The sequence below is a fragment of the Microcaecilia unicolor genome, chromosome 9, assembly GCF_901765095.1.
Source record: "Microcaecilia unicolor chromosome 9, aMicUni1.1, whole genome shotgun sequence".
NCBI classification, from domain to species: Eukaryota; Metazoa; Chordata; class Amphibia; order Gymnophiona; family Siphonopidae; genus Microcaecilia; species Microcaecilia unicolor.
This window is the reverse complement of record NC_044039.1, coordinates 206,576,344-206,595,337: the sequence shown is the minus strand read 5'-3', so window position 1 is coordinate 206,595,337 and position 18,994 is coordinate 206,576,344. Positions and strand designations below refer to the sequence as shown.

The 18,994-nt window shown below is 46.0% G+C and overlaps 1 protein-coding gene across 2 annotated transcripts in view; it reads right to left on the bottom strand.

The window, feature by feature from the left end:
- LGMN (legumain) overlaps window positions 1-18,994 on the bottom strand; it is an 89,292-nt gene that overhangs the window by 55,202 nt on the left and 15,096 nt on the right. Inside the window, exon 2 of one of the 2 annotated variants that reach the window (XM_030214433.1) lies at window positions 2,238-2,397. In XM_030214433.1, coding sequence (XP_030070293.1) covers window positions 2,238-2,390 — 153 coding nt within the window. In that variant the 5' untranslated portion in view covers window positions 2,391-2,397. Of the gene's footprint in view, window positions 1-2,237; window positions 2,401-18,994 lie in introns of both variants that reach the window. The other variant, XM_030214432.1, reaches the window with a different exon arrangement.

The following is an 18,994-nucleotide window of genomic DNA, read 5'->3' as shown; positions in this document are numbered from 1 at the left end:
CAGCCTTCACCCCTGTCTCTTTTTCTCTCTCATGTATCTCCCCCACCTGGCCTTCACCCCAACTTTCTGTCTCTTATGTACTCCCCCCAGCCTTCACCCAATTTCTGTTTCTTTCATGTACCCTCCCCCCCAGTCTCTCTCTCTCTCACTCGAGTCCCCCCCCCCCCCCACAACCAGCATTTAATTTTGCTCAGCTTCTGTTCTACTGCTTTAGTTTCCGACAGTAGTAAAAAAATTAAACATGAAATAAACAAAAGTAAACAGAGAATCTTATGTCCCTTCTATTATAAGTTGTTGGGTTGTTTCACTGAAGAAATCAGTTTAGTCCAGGCTTGGCCAAGCTTTTTCTCTCTCTAAATGTCCCCCGGTCTTCACTCAGTTTCAGTTTCCCCCAGTCTTCACTCAGTCTGTCCCACAATCCAATCTCACTTTCTCACGTCCCCCTCCAGGAATTATCAAGTCTCTCTCTCTTTCTCTCTCATGCCCCCACCCCACCAGCCTTCATCCAATCTCTCTCTCTCATGTACCACATCCCCCCAGCCTTGATTCAGTTTCTTTCCCCTCATCTGGCTCCAGTGGCAGGAGGTCAGTGGGTTTCCTGCTTCCCCGGACGGAACTTGGCTGTCTGCAAGAGTAATCTACACGGTGCTGGACGTTCGTTCCTGTTAGTCTCGCAGTTTCAAGTCTATACCAAGTTGCGGCAGGGGAAGCAGAACCCTACTAAGCTTCTGAGAGCCAGGTAAAAGCTCTTGGCAGGCCAGGTTTTCGCCCATGGGCCACAGGGTTGGACAAGCCTGACCTAGACATTTCAGCAAACATCACATCTGGGGTTTTTTTTTTACTCCTCTTAGCAGTGGCATCTCTTACAAATGCTTGTATTTCACAGTGTGAATTTTAGAAATCCTCTGATCACCTTCATCCAATCTTATGGTTTTTTTTTTTTTGTTTTAAACATCATCTTTATTGACACAGAATCAGAAAATAAGAACATTACTGCACATGCAAACCATCTGTTCATACATATCACAAAGTTCAATACTCAAGTTCCAGTGTGTCAAAATTTTTTCCTTTCCCCCCCTCCTCTAACATTTCCACCCCCTAACCCCCCTGCCCCCCCCCCGCCCCATCTCCTACTCAGCCCCCCTGCCTCCCCCCCCCCATCCTTCCCCTCTTCAGGAATTTAATACTGTACTCCGAGCCACTGGAGTTAATGTGTCCCAAAATGGTGGCCATATTTTACAATAGATTTTTTTTTAATGCAATTTTTATTTTCAACATTCTTCAAGCAAAGTACACATAACAAGAAAACACAGTCATCTAGAAACATATAAATATCACATTCAAAAACTTCAATCTCTGCCTTGCCCTTTCTGTGAACTCACTGCCTGAAAAAAAAAATCTGCACTTTGTTTAGCCATCTGCTGTATGTTTTGTTTTGTTTTTTAGAGCTCAAACCAGTCAGTCTAGGGGCCAGATACACAAAGCTTGTCATGCTATTAATGTTTGCTTTAGACTGGTTCTAGCCAGTGAAAAGGAAGCGATCATACAGCTAGTAGTGCACGTGGGCAGCCACCGAGAACCCCTTGCAAATGTATTACAGTGAGCTCATTAGTATTCTAATGTGCATTCCGGGGGATGCACAGCTCCAGAACAGCCATAATTTAAACCAGCAAATTTTACGGCTGCTTTGGAGCTGTTGGAGAGGAGAGAAAGCACCTCCCTGGTGGTCCAATGGACCTCAACATCGCCCCCACCCTGCAAATCTTTTTTTTTCCCCCTAGTGGTCCAGTGGACCCTGACACACACCCCCGTAGCCCTCCCCAAATCATTTTTTTCCCTGGTGATCTAGTAAACTGGACCCCATCCCCCCCCCCCTTGTGTACACACACACACACTCCTGCCGCTCCCTTCCCTGGACAACAGGGAAAGTTTTACATTAAAAAAAAAAAGATTCGGGGGGGGGGGGGGTGGTCAGGGTCCACCAGAGAAAGTTATATAAAAATAAGTGTGGGCTCAGTGCATCAGAGCTGTCAAATGCATTTGAGAGCCTGGACTCACAAACAGCAAGAAATGCAGAAAGGGGGATCCGTGCAGCTCATTTGCATGTGATCCCCTTCGGGCATCGCTCGCTGTTCGTGAGTTGCCAAATTTTATCAAGGCAGACATATTTTACAGCTGCCTTTGCGCATCTGGCCCTGGGTCTGTGCACCCTATGGAGAAGGGTACCAGCGTTTTACCTGGTGTCTGTAGTTGTACCAGCCGTTAGACCCGGCTACGAGGACCACCCAGTGCTTGCCTCCGTCTTCGATATCTTCCAATGGCGATGTGCTGATCATGATCACCAGGCCCAGCAGCACAGCTGTCTGCAAAAGCATCGGCATTTTCTTCATCGTGTTGCTACTGGAATGAAGGATTAGGAGCAAATTGTCAGGAAGATAAGGAGACAGTAAGTATACAACGCAACACCAGCTCTGAGTTACAAGTACATCAACAGCACTGGGCAAAAACTTACCACTAATCATACCTGAAACAAAACCATAGGTTGTTTAGCTAGAAGCAAACGGGTGAGCACAAGCCATAAGGGACAAGACAGCGGTAAGCATCACAGGAAAATACAGTAACCTATGCAACTTTGTAAGTCTATGTGCTTTGGAAATGAGCCTCAAAGTCTTCCAAATGAAATCAATCATTTGGAACACCTGAACCCAAATATTATTACACACATAAGCACCGCCATGCTGGAAAAAGACCAAAGGTCCATCAAGGCCCCAATCCAGGCCTCAAGAACCTGGCAAAAACCCCAAATTTAATAACGATCAATGGACTTTTCCTTCAAGAATCTGTCCAGACCCCCTTTAAACTCAGCAAGGCCAGTTGCCGTCACTACCTTCTCCGGCAATGAGTTCCAGAGTCTAACTATGCGCTGAGTAAAGAAAAACTCTCTCAGATTTGTTTTAAACCTACCACATTCTAATTTCATCTTGTGTCCCCTGGTTCTATTATTGTTAGAAAGTGTAAACAAACGCTTCACATCTGTCCGCTCTACCCCGCTCATTATTTTGTAAACCTCTATCATATCACCCCTCAGCCGCCTTTTCTCCAGGCTAAAGAGTCCTAGCCGTCTTAACCTCTCCCCATAGGGTAGTCGTCCCATCCCTTTTATCATTTTTGTCGCCCTTCTCTGCACCTTCTCCAAGTCCTTTATAACATATGCTCACCAAATTTAATTCATTAATTTATTTATACGTATTTATACCACTTGTGTATCTAAAATCAAATCAAAATGGTTTACACACCAAATAAATCAAGTACAATAAATCTAAAAGACTTACAACAAGATTTAAAAAGCCATACACTAAACATAAAAGAGAGCCAAACTGGGTCAGACCAATGGTCCATCTAGCCTAGTATCCTGCTTCCAACAGTGGTCAATCCAGGTCACAAGTACCTGACAGAATCCCAAATAGTAGCAAGATTCATGCTACTGATCCCAAAGACAGCAATGGCTTCCCCATGTCTATCTCAATAGCAGACTATGGACTTTTCCTCCAGGATTTTGTCCAAACCTTTTTTGAACCCAGATATGCTAAGCGCCGATACCACATCCTCTGGCAACGAGTTCCAGAGCTTAACTAACTAATGAGCGAAAAAAAATATTTCCACCTGTTCATTTTAAAAGTATTTCCAAATAACGTCCTTGAGTGTCACCTGGTCTTTGTACTTTTTGAAAGAGTAAAAAATTGATTCACCTCTACTTGTTCTACACCACTCAGATTTTGTAGACCTCTATTCATAGCCCCCCTCAGCCGTCTCTTTTCCAAGCTAAAGAGTCCTAAGTCTTTCCTCATATGAGAGGACTTTCAGCCCCTTAATCATTTTGGTCACCCTTCATTGAAACTTTTCTATTTCTGTTATATCTTTTTTAAGACATGGCGACCATAATTGCACACAATACTCAAGATGTGGTCACACCGTGGAGTGATACAGAGGCATTATAATATTCTTGGTCTTATTTTCTATCCCTTTCCTAATAATTCCTAGCAGTTCCATTATTAAATTTTGGGGTTTTGCCAGGGTCTTGGGGCCTGGATTGGCTGCTGTCGGAGACAGAGTGCTGGGTTTGATGGACCTTTGGTCTTTTCCCAGCGTGGCAGTGCTTATGTGCTTTTTTGGCCTCCACCACACACTGGGCAGAAGATTTCAGCATACTGTCCACGATGACACCTAGATCTTTTTCTTGGGTGCCGACTCCTAGGGTGGAACCTAGCATCCAATAACTGTGATTTGGATTGTTCTTACCAATGTACATCACTTTGCACTTGTCCACATCTGGATGACCAGATCCCTGGGGCACTACACTATTCACCCTCCTCCACTGAGAGAATTGGTCATTTAACCTTACCCTGTTTTCTATCCATCAATCAATTCAAGCGGCTGCTAAAAATGCATATGTTTGTCAAACCCTTTTTGACTACATAAAAACTTACCGGATTGACTATTAAAGAATCTTTTTTTATTTCCCCTCCCTTTGCCTTTTGTTTGTTGTATGCTAGGACCAGGCTGATGATCTCGTCTTAGCTTAATTAAGATACCTAGCAACTGTTATACGCTCAAGACTACGTACATGGATGCTGTTAATATACTTGACGATTGTTATGTGCTCAAGACTACGTATGTAGATACTGTGACCCAGTGGCGTAGCCAGACCTGACATTTTGGGTGGGCCCAGAGCTAATATGGGTGGGCACTATATATATATATATATATATAAGTGAGAGTAGCATTTCTTGAGATACAACTAAATAATGCCTTAAAGCGCACTTGATGAAGGATTTCTAATAAACAGTCTGCCCAACAGCTGTCCAGCATCAATATAAACCACATACATACTCAAAGCCTATGTAGCAAACTTTTAACACCACCAATTCTGAACACACAAATACTAATAACAGTACCTTTAAAAAGGCAGCAGTGAATAACAGCAATACGCGTCTCACTGGAAAAGTCAGACTACTCAAGATTGATATAGATCCCAACACAAACCACATGCCAGAAGAATCACTTTGGTCACATGCAGAACACAGACCAACCCTCATCAATTGCCCAGCATCAGCTCTGTCCTTCCCTGCCCCTCCATTCCTCCCTGTAGCCCGACATCAGTCCTACCCTTCCCTACTCACCTCATCCATCCCTATAACCTGGCATTAGTCCTACCCTTCCTTTCCTACCCCCCCCCAATCCATCCATCCCCGTAGCCTGGCATCAGCCCTTCCTTTCTCTACACTACCCCCCATCTATCCTTATAACCTGGCATCAGCCCTCCCCTTCCTCACATCCATCCCGTACCTAGGCATCAGCCCCACCTTACCCCCCCACCCCTCCCTGTAGCCTAGTGTCAGCCCTGTCCTACCCCCTACTCATCCCACCATTATGATGTTAAAAAAAAAGCATTTACAATTGTATTACCTGCAGTGCTGGGCTGGGCTGAGAAAGGCAGGGACAAATCAAACTCGGGTATACATGTTAAGTATCACATACAATGTAAAATGAGTTTATCTTGCTGGGCAGACTGGATGGACCCTACCAGTCTTTATCTATCGTCATTAACTATGTTACTTTATAACACCAGGCTTCCCAAAGGCAGATTACAGAAACAATTAAGATGAATAAGATCAAGAAATAGAATATTCTCACTGAAACTTTGCCATCTGTATTGTATAGAACAGCCTAGATAAATGAGCACAAAATACAAAGATTATCACTGCTATTTTTTTAAGCTGTTTTACTGATGTTCAATTTTTATTTTATATTTAAATCTAGATATAGGAAGGTTTGAAATAAATTAAAAAGCTGTTAAATAAGTAAAAAAGAAAAAAAAAATCCCACCTCCACCTTTTAAGGCACTGCCTAATGACTATCCAACTGGAACTGTTTTAGACTTTTTACAGATGGACGACACATTTATTTTGAAAATTCCTTTGGTAAAGTCCGTATAATGGACTAGATAGGAATACCCCATCTCCTGTTTTCTTCAACCTACTTGTCCTGTCCTGTGCTGTGTTGGGGGCGGGTCGGGTGATAGCTCCTGCAAGTGCTGCGGAGGTGGAACCCAGCAGCCCACAAAGTCAGCGAGCCAGAGCACACACAACATGTGCTGTGGGAACGGTCCCTTACCTTAGCTCTACTACAGCCATGGCGCCAGCCCAGCAGTCAAAGAAGAAAGAAGAACAGGAGTCAGCTTTGCACAGCCAATGAAGGTGAAGCGCCGCTGCCGCCGAACAACTGGGCTGCTGCAGCGAGTGCAGCCTGCAACACACACCGGACCCCCCCCCCCCCCCGTGCTGCCGGTGCCTGCACTGCCAAGAGAAGGAGCAGAACGTTGTCGAGAGAGCTCATCTCAGCCACAGCGGCCTTGTGTGGTAAGCTACTTTACTACTACACGAGGCCGCTGCAGCTGAGCTCTCTGGACGACGTTCTGCGCCTTCTCTTGGCTTCAAGCAGTGCAGGAAGCACAGTGAGGGGATGGGAGACAGGAGACTGGGAGTGCGCGGACAGCAGGCGGCTGAGTGGGCTGACAAGCGGCAAGCAGGCGACAACGCCAACCATCTCCGAATCCGATCCGGGCAGCGTTTGGAAGTGGTACCGCGTGCGCTTCAGGAACTAAACTAGCGATGAATGCGCATAGGCGCCGTTTTTTTCCATCCCCCCTAGCTACACCTACGCCATGCACTGAACTGAAAGAAGGCTGTGCAGCACTCTCACTGCAGCCTAACCGGCACCTAGAAGATCAGCACCGGATTGGAGGAGCAGGACAAATTGGGGTGGGCCTGGGCCCATCCAGGCCCACCCGTAGCTACGCCCCTGCTGTGACCCACCTTGGATAAGGCGGGATATAAATGGAGTAAATAAATAAAAAACAAATAAAATTCCTAATCCACAATAAAACACCACCTCCTAGCCCATGACTTTTTAATTTTCTCAGGAGTCTCTCATGAGGGACTTTGTAAAACGTTTTCTGAAAATCTACATCAACAAGGCTCGCTTTTAAATGCATACTTATTCAAGTATTCAAAGTAATTGTCACATTTTCAAAAGCAGGAACTAGGTTAGTGAGCCCTTAGGCCACTGCCAAGGAGCAGCAGTGGCAGGCAAAACCACCTCACATCAGGAACAAGACAGAACTCAGATAGGAACAGCAAGACTTCACCTGCACGAGCCGCCCCTCCCCAGGAGTTGAGGAGTTCCCCTGGCTGCAGGCGGCCAACAAGACTTACAGGACAGGGTAGGAACTAGAAGCTGCAAGCGGCCACTAAAACAGGGAACAAACACACGAGACAGAACTGAAAGCTGCCAAGCAGCCACTGAACAAGAAACACAGACAAACAGAAACTAAACACAAAAGACAGATAAGGAACAAGTCTAGGAAACAAACAATAACCCTAAGCTAAACTACACACAGACTAACTAGCATCAGACAAGGAACTAGAATAAAAACCAAGCTAGGCAGAAGTGCAACAAGCGGGGGGGTCACGTGATGCCTGCTGCCTGAGGGGACGTGGTGGAGAGGGGCTCCCCGAGAGATCTGCTATATTCAGCTAAAAACAGCCAGTTTTGCTGGCTATACGCAAATGCTGAGGGTGTTGGCTGTTAGATGATAGAACAGAGCCCAGATTTCATCACGTTTCTGAGAAGGTTTCTGAGGAATGCCCACAAAAGCCCAGAGAGGAGCAAAAACCCCGAACAACAAGGCGCCGAAAAAGATGGCGGAAACAACAATGCAGCCCGCGCGGAGCGACACAGAACCGCAGGCAGGAGAATGGATAGCGGAAATAACGAGGTCGGTGTCGGCAGCACTGGAAAATAGACTTACCAAACTGCAAACAGCTGTGGATGAAATAAACGGAAAGTTTGATGCACAGGCCACGCGCATTGCTGAAGTGGAGAATCGAGTGGCGGCGAGAGAGGACGAGGCTCGGCAAATGGCGGCTCAAATTTCTGAACTTCAAAAAGAAACGGGAGAGCTGAGAGACCGCCTGGAAGAGCAGGAAAACCGAGCGCGACGAAACAACTTGAGAGTGGTGGGTCTCCCTGAGTCGGTGCTGGACAAAAATCTTTATAAGTTCTTTGACTCCTGGCTTCCAGACCAGCTGGGCATAGCAGAGGGCAAAAACAACATTTGCTGTGACAGGGCGCACCGAATTGGGGTGCGCAAGGAGGAGAATGCCAGACCCCGAACAGCAATAGCGCATTTCACCAACTGGCAGGCGAAAGAGGAGATCTTAAGGGCTTACCGCACAAAGAAAGCTTTATCGTACGAGAGCAACAGGTTGCTTATTGTCAATGACTACTCTGCAAGAGTGGCACTGCTCCGGAAAGCTATGGCACCTACATGCACTGAACTGCATAAAAAAGGAATCAAGTTCGCCCTTCTCTACCCGGCGAAGCTACGGGTATGGCATGAAAATCGAGTGTCCTATATCAGCGATCCAGGAGAGGCGAAGGCAATGCTGGAGAAAATCACCGCGGCTGGCACCTGTGAGCTGGGAAAGAGCCCGTGACCAAGGAGAGTAATCCTGGAAGTGGGAGCTGAAGGTTTTATTTGCAAATAGCCAGGAGGCATCTATTAAGTGCTGGGACAATCTTTGTTTAGAGTTGATGGATATGCTAATTGATGGACAGGCTCCAAGCGAAAGCGGGAGCAGGGAGTGGGAGGAGGGGTTCGTAACAATGATAACATGTCTGGTTCTTTAAGCTGTTTTAGTTTGAAATGAAGTGTTATAGAAGGGTTAGTTTTATGGCTGATGGGGGTATGGGCTCAGGATATATAGTCACAAGCTTCCTTTGTGGGTCGTCTGACATTCCATAACTCTTGGATGGGGGGGGGGGGACTCTCGGGGAGGCCCTGTCGGACTGGTGAGTCTCGGGTAGGAGTAGGATGGAAGACAAGGAATGGAAGGGACAGGGGAGGGGGGGGAGGGATGAGAATGGTGGGGAGGGGGAGGGGGGGTGGATGAATGCGTAGAGTTGAAAGGGGTGTGGTTGTGGTTGTCAGTGTGGAGAGAGAAGGAGGGGGGAGGGGGGAAGGAGGGCTCTTGGGTGGGAAAGGACAGAGATCTGAAAGCTAAAATCACTGTGAGAGTCTGTTTGCTTAATGAGTGTATTGAAGATACTTGCCAGTTGGGCTGGGAGACTGGCGAGATGTATAGTGTCTTTATCTATGGTATTAATAACATACAACCTGACAATGGTTAATTTAAGAGTAATTACGTTGAATGTGGATGGTGTGCACTCCCCAGTTAAAAGAACTAAGCTGCTCTCGTGGCTACGCAAAGAGGGAGCAGATATAGCATTCTTGCAAGAAACCCACCTCTCGGCCTCTGAACATCAAAAATTACAACGGAGCTGGGTGGGAGAGGTGGGGTTCTCTTCTTATAATTCTAGACAAAGAGGAGTGGCCGTATTAATACACAAGAAATTGCCATTTAACACTCATAAAGTGATCCAGGACAGAGAGGGGAGATATGTACTGATTATAGGTGAATTGTGGGGACAGCATATTCTTTGCAATGTCTATGGGCCCAATGTATATTCCTCCAAATTTTTCTCTGAATTGGTGGCCAAAGTATTGACCCTTCCTGATTGCTTAATAGTGATGGGGGGAGATTTTAACATGGTGGCTGACCCCTCAGTGGATTGCAAGCCCCCGAAAACCAAGGGAAGAAATTGGGACACTAAAGGGGTGAATTTCGTGGCTTCTCAACTGGGGCTTGAGGACATGTGGAGGCTGTTACATCCCCACGATAGAGAATACACATTTCACTCCCACCCGCATAATGTATACTCTAGGCTGGATTACATGTTGGTCACCACTTCTTGGCTATCTAGAGTCACTAAAGTACATATACTTGATAATGTGTTGAGCGACCACTCAGCAGTTACTTTAGACATGTCATTTGCGGCAGAAACAAAGGAGAGGATTTGGAGATTTTCACCACTATTGTATAACAATAAGGAATTTCATGAGTTTCTGAGAAATAAGTGGCTTGAATACCAAAGGCACAATCAAACCCCGGGCGTAGATGCAGGTACATACTGGGAGGCCTCGAAGGTAGTGTTGAGAGGCGATATCATAGCATACACAGCAAGGCAGAGAAAAAAAAGGGAGGCAGATCTTTTACGGTTGTCTAGAGAATTCCACCAGTTGTGGAGGACACATATGAGCTCCTTGAATGCAGACTGTAAAGCTCAGCTGTTACATGTTCGGAAACAAATAGATGATATCCTGACCCAGAGAGCTGTAAGTGATATTTACTTTCAGCGCTTTAAACTGTTCAAATGGGGCAATAGGGCAGGGAAGCTCTTAGCTAACCTGGTTAGGCCACCACGCAAAAGACAGGTCGTTACCACAATTAAAGATCCAAAAGGGAGGGAGTACACGGAGGAGACACAGATAACGCAGCAATTTGTAAATTTTTATAGCTCTTTGTATAAGGCTAGGGAGTTTGACCTAGAGGCGTGTGAGCGGTTCTTTCAAACGATGCAGCTGCCACAGCCTACAGAGGATCAGCTGCTTGTTTTGAATGCACCTATCTCAGGAGAGGAGATAAAAAAGGGTATTAAATCCCTCAAGTTAACCAAGGCCCCGGGGCCCGATGGTTTTGGCCCGGAATATTACCGTATTTTGGTGGATCTAATAGTGGAACCCCTGGGGGCGTGGTTTAATGGGATTGCAGAAGAGGGACTGGGAATCCAGCGCAACATGGCCCATGTGGTATTATTGCCAAAACCGGGTAAGGATGTAACACAGGTGGGATCGTACCGCCCCATTTCGCTTTTAAATCAGGACATAAAGTTGTTGGCGGCCATAATGGCCAAGCGGATGAATGCGTTATTGCCCTTTTTAGTGCATGAAGACCAGGTCGGATTTGTCCCGGGGCGATACGCTTCCATGAACATTATGAGGGCTATGCTAACAATTCAGGAATACAGAGGGAGTGGGGGAAAAGAAGCCATAATAGGATTGGACATGGAGAAAGCTTTTGACAGTATATCATGGCAATACCTATTTTGGACCCTAGAAAAGTTTGGCATAACTGGGACTTTTTTATCCTGGATCAAGGCCCTTTACGCGATGCCACAGGCTAGGCTGGTAGTTAATGGAAAGCTCACAGAGAGTTTCTCGCTGCACAGAGGCACCCGCCAGGGTTGCCCTTTGTCGCCACCCCTATTTTTACTGGCCATAGAACCGCTAGCTATAAAGATTAGAAGCAGCGGATCGATCCGAGGTCTGCGGGTGGGGCATAGAGAATTTAAACTTAATCTATTTGCCGACGACATCCTAATGTATGTGGCGCACGCCCCTACGGATCTGCCCAGGGCGTTGGATCTGGTGGCTGGATTTGGGGATCTGTCGGGGTTGCGAGTAAATTGCTCTAAATCGGAAGTGCTTCCTTTGTCGGGACGCAGTGGGGACCCGGGAACAGTAGAATTGCCGATCCCATATGCTAAGGGCGCAATGCGATATTTGGGTATTTTCCTTAGTACTAGTGGTGGGACGTTCTACAGGAAGAACGTGATGGAGTCAGTGGAGAAAATTGGGCAGTTGTGTGCGCGATGGAAAGACCTGCCACTTTCTTTGATGGGGAGAATAGCTCTTGTAAAAATGGTTCTACTGCCTAAGATTCTCTACCCTCTACAGGTGGCACCTATCTGGGTCTTACGGAGAGAGGAACGTTTGTTTCGTTCCATTATCCGCTCTTTTATTTGGCATGGGAAAGGGGCACGAATAGGGCATCAGAAACTATCCCATAATAAGGGGGCGGGAGGCCTGGGGTTACCCGATTTACGCATGTACAATGTTGCAGCGCTTATACGCTTTATTTTTGAGGGGTTGGCAGATCACTATAAGTTTTTGCCAACTGGAGGGCTGGAGGACTGGAGTCGCCCATGGTCGTTTATAAATTTAATACACACGCGAGCTGGCACTGATTCTCAGATGGTGGGCAAGCTGGCATTCCTGAAACCCATGCGGAGGGCATGGATTTGGTGGAGAGAGAAACAACAGAAGTCACCCGATGCGTCCCCCTTTTTGGGCATGGTGGGCAATGCGGAGTTTCCAGCAGGCATGGGGTACTCGGTGTTTACCCAGTGGCAGCAGGAGGGGTGCAGGATTTTAGGCCATCTCCTAGTGGAGGGGGGGGGATACGCTGGAATCTTTTGACCAAATCAAAGAGAGATGGGGTGTCCCTAATAAGAATCTACTGCAATACATTCAAGTGAGGCATTATTACTCTGCTTTACAGGGGAAATACGGGGATAAGTGGAGGTGGGGCCTGTTGGATAAGGTGTTGCTCCGGACCCCCTATAAAATCAATAGTCTCTCTACATGGTATAAGATCTTGCAAATGCATAGCCCAGAAGGGGGCATGGAGAGGCTGGTGGGACATTGGAACACAGAGCTAGGTACGACCTATACACTCCAAACGTTTAACAAGCTTTTCTCCACATTATATGACATGGTTAAAGTAGCAGATCTGCAGGAAACACAATATAAGATAATGCACAGAGCATACATCACTAAGGCTAAAGGGGCAATTATGGGCTTATGGGGAGATGGACAGTGTCCCCGATGTCATCAGGGAGGAGGAACCTTTCTTCACTCTTTCCTGGAGTGTCCGAGCCTCTCAGTGTGGAATGAGGCCTTCCAATTAATACAGGGAGTTACTCAAAAACAGCTAGAAGTATCTTGTACTAAGTATTACATTCCACTAAGAACTAAATCTAAAATAGCTCCCCCTCTTGTCGGTCCCTGGACCAGTTGCTCCAAGAAACATTTCTTACGTCTAGGAATTTTACCTCCCTAGCGCTCCCTGATATCACATTTATCCAGTCAATATCGGGGGTAATTGAAATTGCCCATTATTATACCGTTGCCAAATTTGCTAACTTTTCTAATTTCTGTTAACGTATCTTCATCTGTCTGATCATTCTGGACTGGTGGATGATAGTATAGACCTCTGCGTATATTCTTTCTCTTCTCACACAGAATTTCTATCCATAACGATTCTATGTTGCTGCCTGTCTCATGCAGAATTTTTAATTTTGTTTGACTCAATTCCCTCTTTAACATACAGCACAACCCCCCCCCCTCCAATTTGATCCACCCTATCATTGTGATATACAGTGTCCCATTGATTATCCTCCTTCCACCAGGTTTCTGAGATACCTATAGCTACTTCTTCATGTATTGCTATATGCTGTAACTCTCCTAATTTATTTTTTAGGCTTCTAGCATTTGTATACAGACACTTCAAAGTGTTTTTTCCTTGCATTTACAAGCTGCTTAGATGTTGACAGGGATAATTTGCAACCTTTGCTCTGTCCTACCCTTAAACGCTCCTGGCTTTTTTCACCTGTGTTGAAACCTCTCTACTGGGATTCCTACATGTTCTGTTATAATAGTATCCTTCAAGGATACTTCACTCCAAACCACGCACTCCTGTGCGACTGTCAGCACCCCCTCCCCCCCATTCTAATTTAAAAGCTTGTGAGGGAGTGGGTGGTACAAGGTAGAGTTTCCTTAAGAACACTCACTCACTGAAGTGAAGCCACCTGAAGAATAAGTGTGGTAACCTGTCTGGCCAGGAGGGCGGGGTTGAAGGCATAACAGGATGGGGAGGCCCCCGAGGAAAGAGGTGTCCGAGGGCAAACCTCGAGGCAAACAGTCTCCAGAAGATGAGATCCTGAGGTCAAGGATCCTCCCAGCATGTCCTGTTGGCTGCACTACCTAGGGAAGCCTAGGAAAGCAGACATTGCTACCCCGAGTTTACCAGAAGAAGGGGTTTCAGTAAGGCAAGAGACGTTTCCTTAGAACCTAAGTTAAGAGAGTCTGAGTTATGATGAAGTGACTGGATATTAAACCTATGGAAGCTGTGTCTGGGACAAGTTGCAGGAACCCTGAACCTTTATAGGGAAAAGTAGTATATACTGAAGTGTGGAACCTATAAGGAACAAGGTTCGTTCAAGGACTGTGTTTGAGAGAGCAAAACCTGTGAAGAAATAGGCCTGTTTATTTCCCTTTTGACAATACACTGCCCTCTGTATTTTATGAGGATTCCATGCCTTTCCGTTGCTCACACTACCATACTGCTCTAGCTCCTAAATGTTAGCACCAGAAGCTTGGTTCCATCACGGTTAAGTACATAGTACATGAGTATTGCCGTACTGGGACAGACCGAAGGTCCATCAAGCCCAGCAACCTGTTTCCAACAGTGGCTAATCCAAGTCCATTCTTTTGGAATAGGTTCCCCCTTCCCCAGAACACTGCCCAGTTCCTAACAAATCTAAATCCCTCCTCCCTGCACCATTGTCTTATCTATGCATTGAGACTGCCTGCCTCTTGGGTCCTGCACATGGAGCCGAGAGCACGTCTGAAAATACTACCCTGGAGGTTCTGAATTTTAGCTTTCTACCTTGCCTAAATTTGGCTTCCAGAACCTCCCTCCCACATTTTCCTATGTCGTTGGTACCCACATGTACCAAGATAACAGGCTCCTCCCCAGCACTGTTTAAAAACAATCTTATCTAGGTGAAGCGCAAGGTCTGCCGCCTTCGCACCAGGCAGACAAGTAACCATGTGATCCTCACGTCCGCCAGCCACCCAGCTATCTACAAACTTAATGATTGAATCTCCAACTAATACTGCCATCCTAACTCTTCCCTCCTGGCCAGGAGACCCTGGAGGCATATCCTTTGTGTGAGAAGATATTGCATCCCCTGGGGGGGGGGGGGGGGGGAAGGGGGCAGATCCTGACTACAGGATCACTTCCTTCTCCAAAGTGATACTCTCCCTTCAGGTGACCTGTCTCCTCCATGGCAGCCCAGAGGTTACCAGACTGGAGGTGGGACTTTTCTACTATGTCCTTGTAAGCCTCCTCTGTATACCTGTCTGCCTGCCTCGTCGTATCTTCAAGTTCTGCTACTCTAGCTTCCAGGGACTGGACCTGTTTTCCAAGTGCTAGGGGCTCTTTGTACCGAGTACACACATGACCTCTCACCAACTGGGAGATCATGAAACATGTGACACTCCTTCCAAAAGACTGGATAGCCGCCATCTCACTGCTGCACTGCTGTCTGCATCTTATTATGGATCATTTCTTAAGCTGCTAATGAGTAGGTATTTGTAGACTGAAGTCCCCTACAATTGTTAGTTATATTCTAACCCTAATATTTAGGGTTTTTTAAAAATTATTTTTATTATTTGTAGGTTCCCCTCTATAGACCTAAGTAGACCATTGCTAAGAGCCAATTACTGGCTGATGGAGGTGCCCTGATTAACTTAGGTTCAAGGGCCTAAAAATCAGAGATCAGGCCAGGGGTGGGAAGGAATTAAACTCTAAACCAGTGGCTCCCAAGCCTGGTCCTGGAGGCACCCCAGCCAGTCAGGTTTTCAGGATATGTACAATGAACATGAGAGGAATTTGCATGCAATGGAGGCAGTGCATGCAAATCTCTCTCGTGGATATTCGTTGTGGATATCCTGAAAACCTGACTGACCAGGGTGCCTCCAGGACCAGGAACAGGTTTGGGAACCACTGCTCCAAACTGAGGTTTCCTGTGACTATCAGCTCTGCTCTATACTGATGCTATGGTAATAGTCCCTTAACTGCTGCCCAATGAAATTGTAAGAGAGACTTTAAATGCTAAGCTAACAAAAGTAACTTAAAAATAAGATTACCTATTTAACTCACCTTTCCTCAAGTTTAAAAGCAATTTCCCAGCAAATAATTTACCAGTGAAGTTCTCTCCCGTTCTGGAAGTCCTCTCACAACTCCTCTGCTGGTCTTTACTTTCGAACAATTTGTCACAGCGATAAAAATGACGAGCCCTAGCCCCCACTCCTTAAAACTAGATATAAATCTCTTTCCAAATGAAATCACTGAAGTCATTACAAACCCCCCTGTTTACTAAAGCTTAGCTCGAGTTACCTGCAGCAGGGCCCATTTTATTCCCATGGGCCCTGCTGCAGATAACTCGAGCTAAGCTTTAGTAAACAATCCCCCCCCCCCCCCCCAAAGTGTCCTATTGCCCCCAAACATCACAACTTAGAAATAAGTCGGATCCCATTTGGAGTCGCAGTGCAATCTGCACCCAGGTCAGAAGAATTTCTGTCCTTTACTCAATATACTCATGGCAAAATGCATTTCTATGGTCAATAAAAAGTGCTATTTTTAAAGCTAAGAAACTCCCTGCCTGCAAAGCCTGATACAGCTGCGAACCAGAAAGAGAGAAGGAAACCAGATGCAGGAAAGAGGGTTGTTTGCATATTACATCTTATGAATTCCAGAAGGATGCAAATACTGTGGTGAAGGTTGGTAGTTGATTGAGACCCAGATCATATTCTGCACAACCTGGCTTAAGGAGTTCTTACTATCACTTTCAGGTACTGAGGTTTCCTGCCCTCATGGTAAGCACAAATCTAACCTCGTTCAGAAACACTGTCTCCAGGAGAAGATATTCCTCAGAAACACAACACGAATGAGGAAAAGGATATGGTTTAAAAGAGCAAGCAAGATCAATCCTTCCTTCGTTAGCAGGCTATTCATTGTCTATCTGGCGTCATCCAGGATATTCTATTTTATGCTGCTCGTGCTGGTTTTTTTTATGAAGAAGATTCCTTATATTCTTGTTTTGACACATAATTTGATACCGATCTTATTTAAGAAAGATACAGACTAGCCCCTGACGCAGCCCTATTGTTGGGCGAAATACAGCCTGTGTCGGGCATTTGTTTCATACACGGTATCCTCAATAAAGTCTTTTTGGATATTATACTGATCTGCTGGTTTGTTTTCCACATCTATTCAGGAAGGACAGGGTAGGAAAAAAGGAAGGAGAAGTGGAGGTATATGTTAAAGATAACATTAAACAGACAGAAACTAAAGGACGTATGGGCTGAGGGAGCACTGTGAGCTAATCTGGAAAGAAAGAATGGCATTCCTATTTACACTGGTGTAATATACAGGCCTCCTTCACAGGCAGAAGAACTGAACAGATTAATTGAAGACATTCCAATATAGCTATAAAATGGGAAGTACTACTAATAGGTGATTTAAGTACATAGAAACATGACGGCAGATAAAGGCCATATGACCCATCCAGTCTGCCCATCCTCTGTAACCCCTAATTCTTCCTGTTCCTAAGCGATCCCACATGCTTATCCCATGACACAGTCCTCGACTCCACCACCTCCACCGGGAGGCCATTCCACACCTCCACCACCCTTTCTGTGAAATAGTACTTCCTTAGGTTACTCCTAAGCCTATTCCCATTATGACATCACAATATGAGCTCTGGTTACCAGAGACTGAAACTCTTCACACTAAGTGGGGAAAGTAAGCCATGAATAGGACAATTGAGCCATTGTGACATCACTGATGAGGTTGGCTCTTAGGCATTGGTGGAATAGAAACATAGAAACATGATGGCAGATAAAGGCCATATGACCCATCCAGTCTGCCCATCCTCTGTAACCCCTAATTCTTCCTGTTCCTAAGCGATCCCACATGCTTATCCCATGCCTTTTTAAATTCTGGAACAGTCCTAGACACCACCACCTCCACCGGGAGGCTATTCCACACCTCCATCACCCTTTCTGTGAAATAATACTTCCTTAGGTTACTCATTGCCATACTGAGAAAGACCAAAGGTCCATCAAGCCCAGCATCCTGTTTTCAACAGTGGCCAATCCAGGTCACAAATACCCAGCAAGATCCCCAAAATGTACAAAACATTTTATACTGTTTATCCCAGAAATAGTGGATTTTCCCCATTTAATAATGGTCTATGGACTTTTCCTTTAGGAAGCCGTCCAAACCTTTTAAAAACTCCGCTAAGCTAACCGCCTTTACCACATTCTCGGGCAACGAATTCCAGTTTAAATTAAACGTTGAATGAAGAAAAAAAGTTTCTCCAAATCGTTTTAAATTTACTACATTGTAGCTTCATCGCATGCCCCCTAGCCCTAGTATTTTTGGAAAGCGTAAACAGACGCTTCACATCTACCCGTTCAACTCCACTCATTATTTTATAGACCTCTATCATATCTCCCCTCAGCCACCTTTTCTCCACGTTGAAGAGCCCTAACCACTTTAGCCTTTCCTCATAGGGAAGTTGTCCCATCCCATTTATCATTTTCGTTGCCCTTCTCTGCACCTTTTCTAATTCCACTATATCTTTTTTGAGATGCGGCGACCAGAATTGAACACAATATTTGAGGTGCGGTCGCACCATGGAGTGATACAAGGGCATTATAACGTCCTCATTTTTGTTTTCCATTCCTTTCCTAATAATACCTAACACTCTATTTGCTTTCTTAGCTGCAGCAGCACACTGAGCAGAAGGTTTCAAAATTATCATCATCGACGACACCTAGATCCCTTTCTTGGTCTCTGACTCCTAACGTGGAACCTTGTATGACGTAGTTATAGGCTGGATGTGGGCTGGGGCATCCCCGTTGCTGGGTTGTCTACAAGTAGGGAGATCCTGGATTCTCTAGAGGGTGAACTGTAATGGAACCCATTCGGGATACAGCCATACTGGATCTAGGGCTTATAAATGGGGAGAATATCTGATGTGAGGGCTTCTGAAAAGGAGGACAAGGTTCCCTGGGCCCAGCCTCCAAGAAAGGCCCAGCGCCAGGGTCTATTTCTCTCCTGCTCCTGTGCGTCGGGACCCAAGTGATTGCATTAACGCAATAACCCGGGTCCCGACACGCAGGAGAGTGACAGACCGAGGGAGCAGCAGATGCAGGAAGGTAAGGGGGCAGGGAGTGGTGGCAGTCCAAGTGTCGGGGAAGGCAGCAGCAGTGGCCCTGCCCCAGCTCCGTCTCTCTGTGGCCCTGCTGGTGTCCAGTGATCACCTGATGGCAAGGCCGTCGAGAGGTGGGGTAGGGGAAGCAAAATTCCCTGGGCCTAGCCTCGGCAAGTTTCTTCTT